Below are 20,900 nucleotides of genomic sequence, written 5' to 3'. Positions count from 1 at the left end.
ATGCGAAGGAGTGTAGACTACGTCCCAAAGCAAGGAAGAGGCAGAGTAGCATTCTAAGCAAGAGAATTAGTTGATCAGATTGAAATTTTGGAAACGTCCTCTGACTACAGAGTGAAGAATAGATTAGGGTTGAGTGTGCGGCAAAAGGTAGGATGGGGAGAGTGAGGAATAGAGACTAGAGTGCTTGCCACTGAGAAAGAGAACAGAAAGAGGGCTGCCAGTTGGGGGAGGGGAGAGGAGCAGCTGCCCTTTTAGTTGTAACTGAGTTTGATGAACTGGTGTGTGGTCAGGAGCTCAGGAGTGATGTTGGGACCCAAGTTAACAGATCTGTGAGACGTGAGCATACAGAGGGTTAAGAAGCCATGGGGGCACGTGAGCTCACCCAAGGAGAGTGTGAAGAGAGGTAGAGTTTAGGGCAGAACTTGCAACATTCAAGGGTAGAGCATTCTCAGGAGGAGGGAAGGGGTCACTGGTGTCAAATACGGCCAAAGGTCAATTAAAGTTAGGACTTGTAAGGGTTCATTGGATTTTGCAATAAGGAGGCCTTTGGTGTCCGCCCGGAGCAGTTTCAGTGGAGAAGTGGGAGCAGAAGCTGAGTACAGAGGGTAGAGGAGAGAGTGCAGAGGAGATGGACAGAGCCAGTGGAGACCATGCTTTCAAGCGGTTTAACTCTGAAGGAGGAGGGAGACGGTACCACTCTCTGGCAGGAGGGTTTTTAAAAGATGGCAGCGACTAGAGAACCCTTGTGGAACGGGTACATCGTGAGAGCACTGGAAGATCTAGAAGAGGGTTGATGGAGTGAGGGTGCCAAGGAAGAGGGATTGGCATACACGGCACGGGAGGGCTCTGGCCTTAGACAGGAGGGGTACCTCTTCCATTTTAACAGAAGAGGAAAAGTAAGAGGGGTGCAGGTAAGCCTGTTGGTTTGGTGGTCAGAACTTTGTGGGGTTCTCAACTAATGGTTTTCGCGTCCTTGGTAAAGTAGGAGGCAAAGTCATCTGCTGAGGGTGTGCCAGGGAGCTGGTGGGGTGAGGAATTTGAGGAGAAAAAGAAGTGCGGTGAAGAACAGGAAACAAAGCTCAGTCCTGGCCCCTCATCTTGCTCTCTTCTTCTTTCTCCCTAGGCCATCTCCTGCAATGCTCATGGCTTCACGTCCCCTCGACACGGATGGTCACAAATGCAGCTCTCTAGTCCAGACCTCAGCTCTCAACCCTCTGTCACCTCCACTTGTCTCTCTCAAAGGCTCCTTCCACTACCTGCCCCTCCAGCTTCTGCTCAGGACAGAGGGTTGTTGGGCAACGCTGAGAATCCAGTCAATGTTTAGTTTCATGAATTTGCAGTGTGGTCTACACTGTGTAAGGCCCTGTGCTAGCTTTATGTCACCCACCCCCTCTTAGCCGGTTTTGCTCACGTCTCATCTGCTTAACACGTCGTTTCCCCAACCATTTCCACACCGTCAAATCCTATCCATCTTAATGGCTTAACTTTAAAAGCCATCTTTCCTGTAAAGTATTCACTGATAGCCCCAGCTCGAAAACAAAACTTTCTTCCTCTTATTCCTCCTTTGTCCGAATTTTACTTATGGTTCTTACTATTTTCTATCTCTTAATATACCTGCTGATGTACAAGTCTTACATTGCCTCATCTGCATTTACTACGTTCGTAAATTCCTGAAGGCAAGGCTGTTAACCAGAGTCATCTTTTTTTCTCTCAGCCTAAAACAGTGCCTTGCACATGTATCCACTCACAAAATCATGTCAATTACTAAGTTAATATGTATTTACTGACTAATGAAGACATGGATGGATGACAGATTCTCTCTGCTCTGGTAAGTCTTTACATGTCATCCAATCTTCTTTCCGTTGGTAATCCTACAATGTTATGGATATTTGTGGGTGATTCATAAATCTCTTTCTAGCCCTGAACTCTTGCCCCAAATATACTCTCACGTCTTCAGTTTCTTGCTGCATCTCTCAAGCTTACTATGTTGAAGGTACTCATTTCCCATTTCCTGGTGTCTCCGATCTAAAGCTGAGGCTACGCGTAAATACTAGCACTTCTGTACATCTTCTCTATTCTAGTCCTCACTGATCTCGTCTTCCCAAATCCTTTAGAATTTATTTTATTTATCAGTTTTAGGTGTTACTATGGCTTGTCTTTCTTGTTAATTTTCACTGTATACTTTGCCTCCAAAATTATATTATAAATTTCATGAGGCCAAGAATTTGTATGTAAGTGTAATCACTTTTTTTTTTTTGCTGCACTACCTTCCTCCTTTCACCGATCTCTTTTCTCTCCAATTCTCTATCACTTGAGAAAAAATTAGCCACCACCAGAGGGCAGTGGAGAGGTCAAGATAATAAGGATGGAAAAAAGGCAGTTTAGTTTAGCAAAGTTGATAGACTAGGACTAAGATTTCTCTACACTCTTTAGCTTTATAGAAGCAGATGTGATTTGCTTAATCCTGGGTGCTAAAGTTTAAGAGATAAAAGTACAAACTGTGTCAATGCCACGACCAGCTGGAGCGTGAGCACAGGTTGGAGCATCTGGGAATGTAAAGCCAGGAAAAAAAATCAGGGCAGCTCACACTGGTTTTCTTTAACTTGTTAGAAGAATGGCCTGTGAAAGGCTAATTCAGTTTGTTCTGTTCAGCTTTATGTTGACTAACAGGTGAGAGCTTGTGGAGCTAGCATTTGCCTCTGTAAGAGGAACTTCTAACAGCACTAATGCAGTCAGGGAAAGTGGTTTGAGCTGCACTGTGAGGCAGTGATCTGCCGGTCCAGGAGGTTCCCGGGCTGGGCAGATACCCCTTCAGAATGTGGTTGAGAACAGTCTGGCTTTAGGTGTGAAGTTGGGCTTGATGCTTTTTGCTGACTCTTCCAGATCTAAGATCCAGGAGTCTGGAATCTGTACTTCCAATGCAGGCCTCAGACTGGCCCATCAAATCCCCTCTCTTCGATCTTTGTGACTTCAGTAAGGGGACTAATGTCACATTCTATGGTAACTCACGGAGAGAGTGAGGCCCTTGAGCTGGCTGTATCAGGTGTTGGCTGGTGGTTACTCAGGAACGGACAGTGGAGGTTAGGGGGAATCTGGAAAAGAGATGTGTTTTAGACGTTTCACAAGAGCAAAGAGCTGCAGAGACCTTAAAGGGAGGGGTAGCTGTTGAAAAGAAAGGCGGTATCGACAGGGTTGTTTGTTAGAGATTTGAAGAACTAGAGAGCTGAGAGCAAGAAAGGGGTCGTCATGGTGTGAGTCTCTTTCTGGGTCAAGGAACAGAGAAACACTCAGGTTAACATCAAAGCCATGTTACATCAGGTTACATCACTTTGTTTGCAATACAAAGTGTAGGAATGTATTGCAACAATATAGAGAGATAAAAGCAGAAACACCTGTGCTACTCTGACAGGTGGTTGAAGATACAGCTGCAGCCAGCAGTTAGTGCCTTCTCAGCCAGGAGCCTCACCCTTTGCTCCCCACACTAGTGTTTCCACACTCCGCGTCTCATTCTCTCTCTGCTCTTGCTTCAGCTATTCCCAATCACCTCTTTTCTACTCTCCTTCTTGCCAGCCCATGGTTTCTGGTTTCTCTCTGCCTTCACTTCCCTCTCTATGTTTTTCTGCTTCTACCCTGGCTAAACACTGTACTTTGTATAATTCACAGTCAAATGGACCCAGAGAGAATCTAGATGGTTTAGTAGTACCCAGGAGAGATCTTTTCTGTTGGGCAGAGCATATCTATGGGCCTTTGGTACGCCTGATAAAAACGTTCCGCTTGGTTAGGTCCCCGCCCTGCGCCTTCCGCTGAGCCAAGAATCATAGGCTGCGTAAGGAAGCCCTCAATAGGGGACTATGGGCAAGGCAGACTTTCTGAGGCTTCCAAGAAGGGGTAGTGTAATTGTCAGGCACATTGCTTGACCAGACAGTTATGGATGGAAAAGCAGGGGTATATTCATGATGAATAGAGCAAAGGGCTAAAGATGGAGTTGGAAATATTGCCCAAGGAGCCCGTGCCTTACGAGAAAAGCTATAAAGGGAAGGGTTTGATTGAAAAACAAAAAAGAGAATATAATGGGCATTTTTGTGATTGTGGCTGCCCATAATCCATTGCTCTTTCTTCTGGTAATAGCACTGGACCTGGGTAGAGCGTGTGTGCTCGCGTGTGTCAGTGGGGAACTACCTCTCCTGTGGAAGGTAAGTCCCCTACATACAAACCTTCAAGTTGCGAACTTTCAAAGATGTGAATGTGCGTTCCATCAATATCAGGCGTGAGTGACATTGCAGCTTGCCCTCCGTCTCCTATTGCTGATGATCCTTCATCTCTACCATCTCCCCCCTCCTCTTTCTCCTCCAGTCAGTAACTCTTCTTGCCTGTTCACTCGATGCCAGCCCTGTATGCAGCTGTTGTACTGTACTACTGTACTTTTCAAGGTACCGTAGTATAAGATTAAAAATGTTTATTTTTGTGTGTTTGTTTTCTGTGCATTATTTGTGTGAAAAGTATTATAAATCCATCACAGTACAGTACTATATAGCTGATTGTGTTAGTTGGGTACTTAGGCTTTGTTGGAGTTAGGAATAAATTGGACTTATGAACGTGCTCTCAGAATGGAACTTGTTCGTATGTAGGGGACTTACTGTAGTGTTGTGGGATTGTCAGCCAAGGCACCCTGCCCTGTACACCAAAAGGTGTCTGTTCTCTGTATGTCTCTCTCTCAATTTTGCCTCTTCTGAAGGGGGAAGACAAAAGGATAGGAAAACAAAAATAAATGGAAATTATTCTTTGCCAGTGGTAGCAACCTGGAAAACTTGTAGACTAGTTCCTCCTACCCAGATCCCTGGAAGTGCCCTAGTCCTGTCCTTGCTGGGTCAGATTTTCAGATGTTTTTTTGATAACTGTGCAATATATTCCCTGTTTGCTTAAGTTAGCCAGTGTCACCACTTGTTGCTAGCAATCAAGGAACTACAGATAGAGGGGACCATCCTAAACTTTTTGTGTGGGGACCTAGTAAAATCAATCATTAGTGGAAGGCAGTTGTTTAGACATCTGTGTGTCACACATCTGGGAAAAGAAGGACAGGAACAGAATTAAGTCTAGATAAAAATAATTTAATATCTGAAAATATACCAACTCATTTCAGTTATTAAATCTGTGTATGGCACAAATGACAAAAAAAATTTAGACAGCTTTTAAGAGATAAAAAACAATGACACCCATCATAGCCTTGATGGTCTTGGGTTAATAATAACTACAAAGCACTTAATATGTAGGTTTAGGGGATGGTTAATTTCCAACTCAACAAATTATTTGGATTTGCCCGATGACATCTGACCTACTTTTCAGCATTCTAGGCGATATTTACCCAAAGCCCTCCCCAAAGTCTCAGTTCATAAAATCCTCCTTTTAATAAGCCTTTAGTGCGCTCCTGCAGCACTTCAAAGTCACACTGGCACTGGAGGGAGTGTTTTTAAAACATGCAGTGCATGAAGTGCATTCTGGGGTGTTTCAGGCTTAAGACAAAACTGCAGGGACACAAACATTCGGTACTGTAATCTGGAGGGACTCTTATTCTGGAGGGAATCGCTGGGATGTGGGATGGGCAGTAGTAGTGGGCTCCTAAGTTTCCCAAAACAAGTGAACAAAAGAATCCTAGGTGGATCCAGGCAATGGGTAATTCTGTTGAAGCACATTGTGATCTGAAGTTGGTTAACTTTTCAGTTGGGTCAGGCAGGCCCGGGAATGGCAGGGCAAAGGGTTAGTCACTCCCAAATCCCTTTTCTATTCATCCAGACCTACCAGTTCTATTCCTACTTACATGCATTGTAGATAAGAGTGACAGAGTAACTTTAACATGCTCCATCTGCAAAGTTAAAATATCTACCTGCTCACAAGCAGAAAAGAGTTTGGAGAAAATAGTTATTGTTTCCAGATGTTCTATGTCTGCCACACGTTTCTCAAAATAGAGTATGACACAACTGGGAGCAATATAGTAATTGCTTTCTTGTTCTAGAACAGCACTATCCATTATGGTAGCTGCTAGCCACATGTGGCTATTTAAATTAAAATTAAGTAAAATTAAAAATTCAAATCTTGAATCACATTAGCCAAATTTCAAGAGCTCAGTAGGCATATGTGGCCGGTGGCTACTGTATTGGACAAGATAGAATTATAGAACATTTCCATCATTGCAGTAAGTCCATCATTGGATAGCAGTGTTCTACAATAAGAATTGTTACACCCTTTTTGCGTTTTTATCTGTACTAGTCAGAAATAAAAATGTCAAAGACATAACTTTTCCTAAAGATTGTTTATATAAATATCAAAGAGACTCCTGTAAAAATATGTACAATGAGTGATCTTACCAAGATTAGAACTTCTTTTATTGGTAGTCATGATGATTACCTCCTGTTACTCTCATCCTCTTATTGGCTAGGATGTTTTCATTTACAAACTCAAGAAGAGAGTAAAGTGAATTGAAAAAAATGAGAGTAGTGAATTTAGGCAATTAAATCATGTTAGTGAGAATAAAGGCTTTTGTGGAATCACGTGGAAAATTATTTTGGTAGTCAATTTTTATTTTTGCTGTGAAGATAATTCAGTATCCTTAGAAAATAAGCTCTGAGGTTTCTTCTTTGTGAGGCAAATATGACTGCCTTAGTTACCACACAATTTACAGTCGAAGTATTGTGCTCTTCAAGTGCCCGTTTTTTTCTTAATAAAAGATGATGCTAAGCTGGGATATATAAGCAAGGCTGCTTGTGTTCTCCAAAGATATTCTAAGAGATCTGCCACATCATGTATCACATGTAGTGCATCACCAACCGGCCTGTAATAGGTTCTCAATACATGTTTCTAGACTTGACTGCAAATCTACAGTCCCTTAAAAATGATACCTAAAAAAAAAAAAAGATACCTATTAATTTTCATTACAAAAGAACATGTTCATTAAATAATTGGAAAATACAAGAAAGTTGAAAAATTTTCCCTATGCTCATAATTTCCTTTGTCTTTTTCAGCTATGCATTTTTTAAAAGGGTGTAATTACACTAGAGTTTGAACCTTCACATTATAGGCTATGTGTTAACTGCTCTGGCTAGACCTGTTGTGCGAGTCTGAAGGGGTGGACTCTTTATGAAAGATATTTGATGGGGGGAGGAAGTGAAGGAAAATTTGTAAAACCTCTCTTTAAGCATACCTCACTCATATACATCTTAACATGCTTACACCTGTTAGCATTTAGAGACCATTCTTTCACATGTGAAAAGAGAAAGAGGTGCAGCTAATTTACACTGCCTGTTAAGTTCCCATGGGTAAAGTGGTAACCAAAGCAGAAAAGAAAAAATCTGGGCAGCTGGGTGATGTATTGGTTTAATAACAAATTTCCAGAGCATTAACCCAGTATTTACATTTGCTTTAGCTTGGGCGGGGGGGCTTCAAAGTAGCGTCCATCCATCCTTCGGGTCGGGGCGTGGTGGGAGGAGCGCGGAGGCTCTGCCCTTCCTGGCTGCGGTTGGCAAAGCCTGGAACTGTCCTAGGTAGTCCGGGCGGGACTGGATCCTGCTAAGGGCGAGACGTGCCAGGCCGGGGGCGGGGCCGGGTGCCGAGCGCGCCCCGAGGCCAGCGCGCCAGTCACGTGCCGCACGGGCCTGCCGTAAATAATCCGGGCGCGCGCGCGCGCTCGTGGGGCCGGCCGCGCGGAGGGGCGGCGCCACTTCGCGGAGTGGTGCCTGGCTGCTTACCGCTCCAGCCGGTTCCCAGCGCAGGGATCCCGGAGACGTTCCGCGGGGTGCGAGCCAGGTGATGGCCGCTTAATGGGCGTGAGGCGGACAGACGGGGAGCCTGCGGTTGTGGTCCTCACTCCGGGAGCTCTGGGAGCCCGGGTGGTGACAGCGTAGGTCAGTTTCCTAGGCCGGTTCCCCTGCGAACGGGCTCCCCCCTTGCCTGGTGGTGGAGGAGGTCTGTCCGCGCGTGGTGGGGGGCGAGGGCGCGACTCCCGCGCGTCTCCGAGGATGGTCAGGGTCGTGGCCTGGAGATGCCGGGCTCTGAGCTAGAGCTAGGCTTCCACGAAGTCCCTGGCTGCTCCAGCGCTGCGAGGAAGTTAGTTGTTACAAGCAGCAAGATGTTGGCATTTGTTGCATTTCCACTTTGGGTGCTAGGACTTCGTCCTGATGCCACATGCGTTCCCTACTAAGTCATCAGCTGCTTGCTTTCTCGGTACTTGGGTGTGTGCATTCCAACTTTTAGTTTCCTACTGGCGTGAAGAGGATTGATTCACAGTGGAAGTCACGAGCTGTTCACGTGACCATTCTCACAGTGTACCTCGTGCTCAATTCTACTAGCATGAAAGACTATCAGAGGAATTCAGAAACAGTAAAAGATTGCAGCAGCACAAGAGGAAACAAGGATTCATTTACCCGGGGGCCCTGCTGATTGGCAGGAGGCGTTGAAAAGGGTTATCCTGATGTAGTTAATATTAGTTTTCTGTTGTGAAAGTCTTTGCTTTATGCAGATTGTATTGTGAAGTTGAACTGTTGGCAGACGATGTTAAGTTAACTTAAACGACTGAATGTTGCAAATTTGGCGATTAGGCTTTTGTGGATAGTTGATAACAATGAAATCAGCTCTAAGATCAGTGATGTGTTTTCCTTGAAAAATCTCAGCCGTTGTATTGTAATTGATATATTCTGGATATAGAGTTCAGAATATCCTCATCTCTTGACTCAGAATTTGGAAAATACTTCGATTTGTTTTGATGGCTTAGCAATGTTCGTGGTCTGACTCTGAGGCAACGAATTTTTTGCAGCCGGTGTGCCTAGGTGTAATTTCTGAATTCCCCAGCTGAAATTTTAAAGGTCTCTGTATTAATTACAGAATAGTTATAAAATTCAACCTTTTTTCATCCCCACGTTCTAAACTAAGGGCTCTATCTACAATCTATGGGGAGGGGGAGGGGGTAGAGGAGAAAACTGTCAGTAACGTTCCTTTTAAAATTTATCTTTTTTTTTTCTCTCAGGCAGAGCAACTCTCCCAGCATTGAGCAACTGATATGCAAAATAGGAGTTAACTGCTGAAAGTTGAGTAGATTTATCTGGAGCAGTTGTTGTGTATCAGTGTAGGGTTTTGCCAGGGTCTGTTTATCAGATGACTCTTGCTAAATATCTCCTTGTTCATCAGCAGAAATTTGGGGGGGGTGCTGGCTAATCCTTGTCTCTGGAGGCTGCTCAGCCTTGCAGGTATTATTTGCACAGCACTTACACCTGTAATTCAGAGCAGCTAGATGTTATTTCTGTGAAAATTGCTTTCCCACTCTTCGCCCAAAGCAAAGGGAAATGATACTTGTTTAGAACCAGCAACTAGGTAGAAAAATACAGCCAATTTCTTTTGTGTGATAACATGGTGCAGTGTCTATTTAACAAATTTTTTCTTCATGTGGCTTTGTTTTACTTAGACATATCTATAATTATAATACCTCAAACTTGACACTGGCAGTTTCTTACCTCTTGCTATTACTAGGAGCTGAGCTTTTGTACATTATGTGTATTCACTGAGAAAAGTAGTCAATAGAAAGTGGAAATCAGCCTAACTAATAACATATGGAGGATAGAGCAGCACATGTAAGAAATTTGAAGTGGTTAAGCCAAGTCTGGTGGTAATTAGAACTTTATTGATTTGTAAATTCTTTCCAGTTCCTAGGAAGAGGACAGGTGTTAGCAGTATAGGCACCAGCTGATACCAATCTCACCAGGATTCATTAATGAAGTGTCAGAAAAGATTCTTGCATTCTGTACAGAATATATTGATGATCATAATGTTATATAAGTATCTTACAGGATGTTCTTGATCCCTAGAAATGTTGGATTGTTTTCTCTTACCTGATCTCATCCACTAATAAGGTGGGCAAGTATAAGAAATACTTTTTAATGCCTAAAGTAAGAGGATATACTAGGTCACTAACTTTTTATGAGTTGTATTCATCAGCCAGCAAATAGGAAATTACTGTACTATACAGTGAAAGTGGTCTTTAACTGTACAGTTTCCTATCATGTGACAGTGGAAAGTAACCACGTTTTTACTTTGTTGTTTAAAGTTTTCCTTTGAAGAGAAACTTCTGGCCATGTGGTGGATAACTGGTCAGTATTATTACACGTTTCATTAAGCTTGGAAGATAATTTTCAAATGTGAAATAAAATAGGAAACATTTAATTACATTTTATCTAAAATTTAAGGAATTTTTTCATTGGAAGGTAACAGTTGATCAGCCTTCTGGTTGGTATTATTATCTAAAACTGTATTTATCTTATTTGTGGACTTCTCTGCCGTTTGCTTCTATGGGCCAAACCTGTTTTGAAATAATAGTTAATAGTTTTTATTACCTATTTATTAACAGTAGAATCTACGAAGTTCAAATTGAAATCAGGGCTGCATCTGAAGGTTAGTTCTTGTTTGTGAAGCAGATAAAATATATAGCAACCTAAGGTTTAAACAATTTCATAAAGCAAGGCTATGAAGCTTATTTCATTTTCAACAGTTTTGTTAAACATTTACATTTTCGACTGAATAAAGGTAAAATAATAAATAAATAGGCAGCAAGTAGGCTTGTTCTTTTATTATACCTGTATGGCATCCAAGTCAGTGTGAGTATGTAGTGAATAAGAGACAGTAATGTAAATAAGTTGAATATAAAGTAAATAATTTGGTATAGGCATTTTACATTGATTTCAATGGCTTACAAACTGTAGTAAGACATATTACAATTATAGCCAGGTGTCTATCATTTCTCCTGCAAAAGAGGTGATGTCATTTATCAGGACACAGGGTCCTGTTGAAGTTAGAGAAAAAGTTTCACTGAATTAAAAATTAAGTGATTTTTAATTTAATTTAATATTTTTAAAAAAGGCAAGTGCTTCCTAAAATAGACGTTAAAATTTGCTGTCATTTTCCTTAAATTGCCATATTTTGGATGTCTCATTTCAGTCAGTAAATCTTCTTAAAATGAGGGGATTAAGCTATAATTCAGATTCAGCTTCCTCAGTGCTCATACATGAACAATAACTAGGATCAGAGACCTTTAATTTTAGAGGCTGAATTGAGTTTTATAAATATATAGCATTAATTATATTTCATCCCTTGATAAGTTCTAGATTCTGGTTGTGGCTATTAAAGCCATACCCTTGGCAATTAACTTTATCTTTGTGCTTTTCAGTTTCTTCATCTCTGACATCAGTCTTAGCTTAAATATGAATCTATCTACCAAAGCTAAATTTCTAAACCAAGAAAAAATGCATTTAATTATTTGTGTTGTCACAAATGTCATAGTTCTATATATACATGTTTGTATATGCCTATGTACAAATAAGTATATACACACACATACATACACTGAGGCATATATGATCACATAAAAGAACTTAATGATTGCTTGCTAGGAACTAATAAGATTGAGAGCAAAACTCTATTTTTATCGCCATGTTTTAACATAGTCACTTTAATTTTTTAATATTTTCCTTATATTAAAAATACAATATTGGAAGGAAAAATATTGGAAGAAGAAAGCGCCATTAAGCAGCTAAGTAGTGTACTTCGAAATGCAGTGATGAGCACACTAGAGATTTTTTTGTTTTAAAGACTTAGTTTGTAAAATATGTATTCATAAATAACTTAATTTTTCTCACTGTTCAAATCCCTAATATACAGTATATTTCAAATATTATTTTAATAATGTATTATCAAGCATAAAATCAGTATCTGAGAATTTTAAAAATCATCACAACGTATAGTCATAACAAGTTTTGAATAATTAACTTCCTTTGGCTCTGTTAATAGTACAAAAGCTATTTCTCAATTGTTAGAGCCAAATTTCAGATACTTCCTCTTTTTTTTTTTTTTGCTAAATTTTTGGGCCGAACTGCGCGGCACGTGGGATCTTAGTTCCCCGACCAGAGATTGAACCCACGCTCCTTGCAGTGGAGGCATGAAGTCTTAAGAACTGAACCCCCTTATTTTTTTTAAATTGTGGTAAAATACATATAACATGTTTTTAACCATTTTTAAGTATACTGTGCAGTAGCCATCACCACTGTCCATCTCTAGAACTTTCTCATCATCCCAAACTGAAACTCTGTGTCTATTAAGCACTAACTCCCCATTTTCTCCTCTCCCAGCTTTTAATAACCACCATTCTACTTTTTGGTTGCGTGAATTTGTCTACTCCAAGTATCTTATATTAGTGGAGTCATGTATTTGTCCTTTTGTGTCTGGCTTATTTCACTTAGCATGATGTGTTCAGGGTTCATGATTGTTGTGTCACGTTTCAGAATTTCATTCCTTTTTAAGGCTGAATAATAGTCCATTGTATGTATATACTACATTTTGCTCATCCATTCATCCACCAGTGGACACTTGGGCTGCTTCCACCTCTTGGCTCTTGTGAAGAATGCTCCTGTGATCATGAATGTGCAGATATCTCTTTCAGCAGTTCCTTCTTTAAATTCTTTTGGGTATATACTCGGAAGTGGAATTGCTGGATCAAATGGTAATTCTATGTTTAAGTTTTTGAGGATTCACCATACTTTCCTGGTGTTTTATAATATTCAGTTAAATATTGCTGTATGTATGATCGAATAAAGTTAGCCTGGAGGTCTTTGAATTTTAACTCTTCAAACACCTTTAAGAACTCTGTTAAAGGACACATCATTTAATATTCTGAGTGTCTGGTACTCAGGGGAATTAGCTCTGATTGTGGAACTTCACTGTCTTTGATTTCTCTAGGAATTTTCTACTTTGATTCTATAGAAATAGCAAAGAAAAGTAGCAGTTCAACTTGTAAAATAGTAGACCTCTGACTGAATTGAATGTTGATTGCCCTTTAAGCTACAAGTTTCAGGGTCTCTGCCAAGATTTCAGAGTTGTTAGGGCCACAGAATTTATCCACTGTAGTGAATGGGGATTTAGTGACATGGATTATCAAGTATGGGGACCAGTTTAGTTAGGTACTATACAGTGTTTACACAACAACAAAACAGAAATTTGCTTTCCACAAAATAATTTAGAATTAGAAGCTTGGCTTCCCCAGTGGACCTTGGAGGAGAAGAAACATAAGGCAAAACATAAAGTCTCTAGTCTAGTTTTTGAAGCTCAAAATGTTTTTGACTAGTTATTTCCTCGAAAACATTCTCTTGGCCATTAAAATCTCATTCATTAATCTTAAAAACAGAGTTTGGAATTGCGTGAATGTGAAAAGAGTGGCTGAAAACATCCACAAAGAGATACTGAAAAATACTATATGTGCTGATAGGATGTGGCTCAAATCTAGTCTCATAAGATACATTAAGGGATTACTTGTCTTTCTTTTGGCTTAAACATCAGAGACAGTGCATTTTGAAATAAGCTCTCATGAGTCCAAAGAAAGTTTTTTAACATCTGTTCAACATTTGAATTTGGATTCTTTGATTTTTGTGTTTTTTCTAAAGTTAACTTAACCACAAATTATTTATAAATTAGAGATGTATCAAGTTAAAGAAGCAGTGATAATCCTCAGTAATCCTGGAGTGTATATTTTTAAAAGGTATGATTTTTGGTATGATCTTAATTCATTTCCTGTGGCATATAAGGAAAAAAAACTTCATTTTTTGATCACTGGATAAAGGTGTACCACTTATAATGAACATGTTACTCTTAGGCCATCCTATCGGTATTGCTTTGTTCTTGAAAAACTAATTCCATGTTCATCTGTCCATTTAATTAATATTTGGTTGCCTGCTCTGTTCTAGGCACCTTGCTGGGTACTAGGGATATAGTGGGGACACATAAGATATGTGGGACCCTTTTTCTCATTAAGTTTACAGTGTAGTGTAGGGAGAGCCAAAGAAATGACCATATGTGCACCTACAGACTGACATTTGTGGCAAAAATAAGGTGCTGTGAAGGTTTATAAAGGGGATCTAGTGGAGGTTGGGAGTGGAGATGGCAAGTCAGACCTCTTGAGAAATGTGGATAGTAATTTTTTTGTACAGTTGACTTCTTTATAGCATAAGTTACTGAGAATTCCCTGGCGGTCCAGTGGTTAGGACTCTGCACTTTCACTGCCGTGGCCCTGGTTCAGTCCCTGGTCAGGGAACTAAGATCCTGCAAGCTGCGTAGCATGGCCAAAAAAAAAAAAAAAAAAAAAAAATGTCTGTGTGTGTGTATATGTGTGTGTGTATATATATATAATATATATAAATATAAACACATATATATTAATATATATTATATATGTTAAAAATATATAATAACATAAAACATAAATTATCCTAATGTAAGGCCTGGTTTTATTCATTAGTGTGTCACCAAAGTTTAGAACAATGCCTGGACCGTGGTCAGCCCTCATTTGAGGGTTTATTGATAGTAACACTGTGATAGTAGAGATAGGGAAAGTGTTGTTGGCCCTGGAGGTGATGGGGAAACTGCAGCTTCTTTTGGATGTCATGTTGGGCACCTTCCTAGCCCAAGCTGGCTACCTAGATGCTGACCTGAGGAATAAAGTTTTAGGTACTATTGATGTATCAAATTCTGAATCTTCAGGTCTGCATAGACGGCAGTGGACTTTTAGTTATAATGGTTCTTGGATGAAGAAAAAATAATGAATGTTTTTAATGTCTTGGTTTGGAACATCTTCTGAGTTTCTTTGCAGCATAGCTGAAAGGAACATAATGATCATTTTGTTTTACTGTAGTACAGCTATCATTTTAAGAAGTTTACTTGGTCTTTAAATTACAGGTACTTTTGGAGTTGTGCTATTTTGACTGGGTGTTAGAGCCACTAGGAAATTATTTTGTTATAAAATTGTGTTTTTACTGTTTTCTGTTCCTAACATAAAGTAATTTGTTTATGGAAGTAAGTTCTAAATATATATATGATCTACAAAATTGTTTCTAAAGGGAGATAGGGCAAAGTGTCAGCCCACCCCGCAACTCCTACCACTCCTTTCTAAAGTAATAGACGTTTATAAAGGAAAAGTGTTGAAAATGCCTGTTTGCATTTTGGAATTTACCCTCAAGGTCTTGCTTCTTTGACTAAGTCCCAAGTGTTAACAGTCGGCAAACCTTTAGAGTCTGCTCAGCCTGCAGGTAGGGTAGCTAGTTTTCATGGATGTGGTGGGAAATTGCTTTGAAAAGGAGAGAATGAATTGTTTTAAGAATATTTTTTAATCAGACAGGTGCCTGTTTTAAAATGAACACATATGGAATTTAGGCATAGAGCAACGAGAGTTTTAATTTTCTGTCTCGGTGAAATTTAACTGGCCTTGTACCCTTTTTAATTTTCAAACAATCTGTTCTATTTACCTCTGTTACCTCTCCCCTCCATGCCCCCCCTCCCCATCCTGTCTCATAGTAAGACTCCTCTTGCCTATGAAGATACCTAAGAATCTGTTTCTCTTCATAGGAAATTGGCAGCATCAGACAGGAAGGAGCTCTACCCAGCTCCCCACCAGCCCCTTAACTCCCCTCTGCCCTGCCCCCGGCCTTAGTGTGGTGCCTCCTCTTTTCAAGGCTAATCCTTGCTTGGGCTTTTCATCCACCTACTTCAGGCTCCTCTAGTCCTCCTGTCTTTCAAACTTCTCCTCTCTCCTGGCTCTTGCCCCACAACCTACGAACGTGCCCAGGTATCTAATATCCGAAAACTGAAGCTATCCCCAGCCCTTCAAAACAGAGTTGCTTTCAAGGAATCTGCTGCACTCCCTCCCCATCATCCCACTTTCACGCCTCAATTTACCCACATCTATTTGCCTCTGTCATTTCTACTTAAAGTATTCTTGAGTTCATCCATGGCCTAGCTGCCAAACCAATCGGCATTTTCAGGCCTTGTCCCTGCTCTTCCTTTGACATTTCACACCTATCCAACCCCTTGAAACACTCTCCCCGCTTGGTTTCAGTGCTGTCGTCCTCTCCTGTCCCCCTGTCCATGCTCAGACCTTTCTTGCTGGATCATAGTGACTGGCCGCCTTCGCCTTCAGTGTTGGTCTTCTCCCAGTAAGAGGTCTTATTTACCCCTATGATTTTAATGACTACTGACGTGCTGATAACTCCCCCCATTTTAATTCTAGCCTAAACTGCTTTCTTTTGCTCAGGCTGGTATTAGCTGATTGCTTATTGGACATCGCCCTCTCTGTTTCCCACAGGAATCTCAAGCTCACCACGGCCACATGGAATCACATCTTCAACCAAGATTGTTTCTGGTGTAACAGTTGTCCATCGGGGTTGGAAACCTTCTTCATCCTGCTGGTCTTGGTGACCTCATTTTTCAAGTCCCTGCTTAAATTTCACTTGCTCTGTGATTCCTTCCCATACTAATGCAGGTAAAGGGCTAATCATTCCCTTTGTCCTCTGTACAGCCACCGTCCCTTGTTCATTACTGTACTTGGCACATTTGGTATGATTGTGTGCCTGTTTGCCCTGTCTGGGGGGCAGGGACTGTATTGTCCATCATCATACCTCCAGTGCCTGTAGCAGTCTCTGTCATTGATGGATACTCAGCAAACCTTTGAATAACTCTTAATTCCAATTGCAGCACTAATGAGCAGCTGTCATGGTTAATATGATATTACAATGAACTGTTTAAGTAGATAACAGATTTAATTTTACCCTCTTCATATTTATTTTACAGAAGTTGAAAAACTTTAAAAAAAATTATGTTTTTTTTTTTCTGTAAACCCAATGTAGTGAGAACCCAAGGTAATAATAAACAATTTCTTGTATGTTCTGAATATACTTACTTCAAATGTTCTTTGATTCATTCTTAAAAAGCAGGAAAAGGATATTTCTATTGTCCTATCTTCAAGTTCACTGATTCTTCTGCCTGCTCAAATCTGCTTTTGAATCCCTCAAGTGAATTTTTCATTTCAGTTATTGTACTTTTCAGCTGCAAAATTTCTTTTTGGTTTCCTTTTAGACTTTTATTCTCTTATGACATCTCTTATTTTCTCCACCCACAGGTAAAGAATACTTTCACCAATGTTCTGTCTAAACAAAATTCAGGGGAAAAATTGTTATTAAAAAAATTTCCTTCTGAAATTCAAGAAAATATAGGCATATTTACAATCCAAGAAATTATATGCAATCTGGCCATGCATTGTTGTGTTTTTTTTTTTTTTTTTTTTGGAGGGCATACCGTGCATCTTGTGGGATCTTAGTTCCCCAACCAGGCAACCAGGGATTAAACCTGAGCCCCGGGCAGTGAAAGCATGGAGTTCTAACCACTGGACCACCAGGGAATTCCCTAGGCTTTCTATCTCTTTATTTTAAGTTTGTTCATACATTTTCTTGACTTTTTCCATATATTCCTTTAGTTCTTTGAGCATTTTTAAGACATTTTTTTGAAGTCTTTGTCTAGATATCTGCCATCAGTTCTTTTTCAGGGACAGTTTCTGTTGATTTATTTTTTGCCTTTGAAGGGGCCCTGCTTTCCTGTTTTCTTTATATGCCTTGTGATTTTTTTTTTTTGGCTGCTGAAAACTGGACGTTTGAATCTAATGTAGTAACTCTAGAAATCAGCTACTCCTCTTCCTCAGGGTTTGCTAATTTTTTGTCATTTTTTGTTTGTTTGTTTTTGATTGTTGTAGACTGCCTTTATGCTGAGGGCCAGCCTAAACTTAAGGTTGTCTCATGTCTTTTTTGAACCTTTGGTGGGCATGAACAGTCACATTGTAATTTTTCTCATATATGCAGTTGTTTGTGAATGTCCTCGTTTTTAAAAGAGGGAAACTAAGGGGAAATTTAAGCGGGGAAAACAGAAAAAAAGAAGAGAGGGGGAAAAAGGGTGCTGGCCCTTTAAATCCTCTGGCAGTCCAGGCCACCGGGGAGGCCTGCAGCAAGGGTGCAGGTGCAACAACAATGGCTGCCCACTTCTTTGTCTGCATTTCTGTGGTCAGAAGCAGCAATCAGTGATCAGAGCCTGGCTCCCCAGTGTTTGGAGGACAGGGTCCTTTTTGCTGATGCCGGCTCCAGCAAGCTGCTCCAGAAGCACATGCACAGGTGCCTGCTGAGTGGCTGGAGGTGGGGGTTAGGGAGCTGCTACCCCCAAGAGCTGAAATTAACCACATTTACCTTCCAAGTCTTCCTGGCAGTTGCAAGGCTTCAGGAGGTTCCCAAGTTCCAAAGAATTGTTAGTTACATCAGACAGAGTAGGCCAGTGAAGTTGTTGTGTAGGTGGGGAGACAGATCCCTGGTATTTGTTACTTGGCTGTCTCCTGGAACCCTCTGTGTATTTTGAAATTATTTCATCTTGTCATATTGTTTCTTCCTCCTCTGCAACATATGAAGGATTGTGTGAATGTTATTATAATGTATACCATGCATAATATTATTAGCAGTTTACTGGAGTGCACATTTTCTGTTCATTCCAGCATTTGGTGTGTTTAATTTTTTTATTTTTGCTAATCAGGTAGGCAAAAAAATATCACTGTGTTTGATTTATTTGCATTTAACTGATTATGAGTATGAAAGAAATTTGTATTTTTTCTGGGAATTGCTGTTCATAACATTTTGACATCAATGCTTTAAATTTGGTTGTAATCCTTTATAGTTGGCTTGAGGCTTGGGAAGAAAATATGAGAGTTTATTTGTAAGTATCGTGGCTCCAGGATCCTTATCTGTAATTTATTTTCTCACAAGTTTCTCACATTGTGTTAATTTATATTTCAGCCTTATGATATTTCTATACAAACTGCTGAATTGCCGTATTTTAACTTTATATCTGGTTATTGATGTTGTACTAATAACTATTTACAAAATACCTTTCAAAGACAGTCTTACAACAGGTCATGAGGTTGATTGTATTTTGCAGGTGAGGAAACTGAAGCTTTGAGAGAGTAAGAAACTTGCCCAAATGTCCAGTGCACTTCTTCAGTAATAATACAAAGGGCACGGAGTCTCAAGGTCCAGTTTTGGTCCTGCAGCTGATTCATTTAATCAGTTCTTGTGTCTATCTTATTAGCTGCAGAATGAAGATGATTTTTTTTCCCTTTTATCTGTTAGATAATATCCAAAAGCTAATATATGTTCTTCGATAATAGCAATGTTATTATTTTTTAAATCTAGAAATGAGCACAGAAGCAGAGCAACAGCTTCTTCATCATGCCAGAAATGGCAACGCTGAAGAAGTAAGACAGTTATTGGAAATCATGGAAAGGAATGAAGTAACTGCTGACATTAACTGCAAAGGTAACCTTTGAATGGATTTTTTAGCTTTTTCTTATGAGTATGCACTACTTTATCATTTTTTTAGCACTAATCTTTCTGAACTTGCAATAAATTTTCATCTCTTATCCTAGGAAGAACCCCCATAAGAGTGGATACTCTCCTCCTCCCCTCTAAGTCAGAGAAATTGAGATCCAGTCTTAATATTGTCATGGGTCCTAAACCTTATGAACTACAAGGGTTAGCCCCAAGTCCTCAGGATGCATGCTATGATAATTTCTTTTTCTCGAAGACGTTGTAGGTGAAGCATGTGAAGTACCTTAGAAATGTTGTCAGACAGGATCCTTACCCTCACTGAGATTAGTAGATTACTAGCTCAGACTAGTCTGCATTGCACAATATGTACAGAATATGGAAGCTATGAAGTGCAAGGTGTTAGGGAACATATAAGAAGTATGTAACTGGAACTTGAAGGATTAGCTTCTTGGAGGAAATTATTCTAAGGTGATATATGAAGAGTGCGTAGACTTAACCAAGTAAAAATAGAGAAGAAAACGGGTCAAGGCAGAAGAAACGTCATATGCCAAGGTCCTGAGGTGAGAAGCAGCCCAGATGGCAAAGGCTTTTGCAGGCAGGAGGGGTGAGGGATAAGGCTAGGTGGGTAGGTAGCAGCCAAATCACAGTGTGCCTTGTGTAGCAAGGTTACAAGTATATTAAACTCACGGGTGCAGAGAAATAGGCTTTATTTTCTAAATTGGCTCTGATATTTCAACAAGCGCCTTCTCATTCTGGGCGTTTGGAGGACTAAATATAAGTCTTTGGGTCTGTCCATTTCAGTAGCTTTTTTGATAAATGATTGGCCTCCCAGAGCCTCTCACCTGTGTCCTCCCCCATCTCACCTCAGGTGGCGGGTAAATGTAAAGGCGAGCCTTGTTCTTTGTGTACGGCCTTTGGTTCCTTGGTGACCTGTCTTCCTAGTGTCCCTGAAGCATTTGTAGCTGAAGTAAAACTCCTCAGAGTCAAATGCAGGTTTCTCATAAGCACAGGTGGTGCTCCTTGGCTGTGCTGGGAGTCTCCTCCTGGCTCTTGTGGGCTTTGTGTCACCCTGAACACCTCTCATGTCTCCCTCTGGCACGTGGCCTAGGCTTGCTGGTTCATCTCGGCAACACTCCTGTGGGTGTGGCCATGGGGGTGTTGAGTGACCCATGGGGGCTCGGAGCAGCTCTAGGGAGCCAACCTTTGGCCTTCCCGCTGCCTGCACTACTGAGTTTACTTTGACGTGGCCACTGTGCAGGTTGGTGCTAGGCTAGGTGGCCTGGTAGGGGACCTTTTCCTAGCATCCTACATGCCACTGCCTGTTCTCAGTGTTCCCTCGACTTATCTCACTCCCCGAGCTTAGAATCAGGAGCCATGTGCCCCATTTTACGTCTTTTCCTCTCCCGCAGCCCTCTGTCCCTGATGGGTATTTTGTTCTGCTGTGTCACATTCTCCTCCTGTCATAGAGCAGCAGACTTCATGGCCTCACCCTCAGTGCAGAAGGAGTATTATCTTTGTAGCAGTGAAGAAACCACGCTCCGAGTTGTCCAGAAATTAGTCTGAGTCGGTTCTTGGAATGCTAAAGGAATTCTAAAAATCATTCTCATCCTTCAACAGAAACCTGGTTCTTAATCTTTACCTTGGGGTTCTGTTTGGAATGACAGAAACATGCCTGGTTTGATAATCTTC

The 20,900-nt window shown here is 40.7% G+C and overlaps 1 protein-coding gene across 5 annotated transcripts in view; it reads left to right on the top strand.

Moving 5' to 3' along the window:
- Window positions 1-481: 481 nt before the first annotated feature.
- OSBPL1A (oxysterol binding protein like 1A) overlaps window positions 482-20,900 on the top strand; it is a 221,389-nt gene continuing 200,970 nt past the window's right edge. The window contains exons 1-4 of one of the 5 annotated variants that reach the window (XM_028480698.2): window positions 1,744-1,828; window positions 4,129-4,193; window positions 16,160-16,336; window positions 19,077-19,199. In XM_028480698.2, the coding sequence (XP_028336499.1) occupies window positions 19,079-19,199 (121 nt within the window). In that variant the 5' untranslated portion in view covers window positions 1,744-1,828; window positions 4,129-4,193; window positions 16,160-16,336; window positions 19,077-19,078. Of the gene's footprint in view, window positions 1,829-4,128; window positions 4,194-7,794; window positions 7,896-16,159; window positions 16,337-19,076; window positions 19,200-20,900 lie in introns of those variants that run through there. The other 4 variants (XM_028480699.2, XM_024121003.3, XM_024121005.3 and 1 more) reach the window with 4 other exon arrangements.

Source organism: Physeter macrocephalus, chromosome 19 (assembly GCF_002837175.3).
Source record: "Physeter macrocephalus isolate SW-GA chromosome 19, ASM283717v5, whole genome shotgun sequence".
NCBI classification, from domain to species: Eukaryota; Metazoa; Chordata; class Mammalia; order Artiodactyla; family Physeteridae; genus Physeter; species Physeter macrocephalus.
The sequence above is the reverse complement of the archived record's forward strand: the minus strand, read 5'-3'. Positions and strand labels throughout refer to the sequence as shown.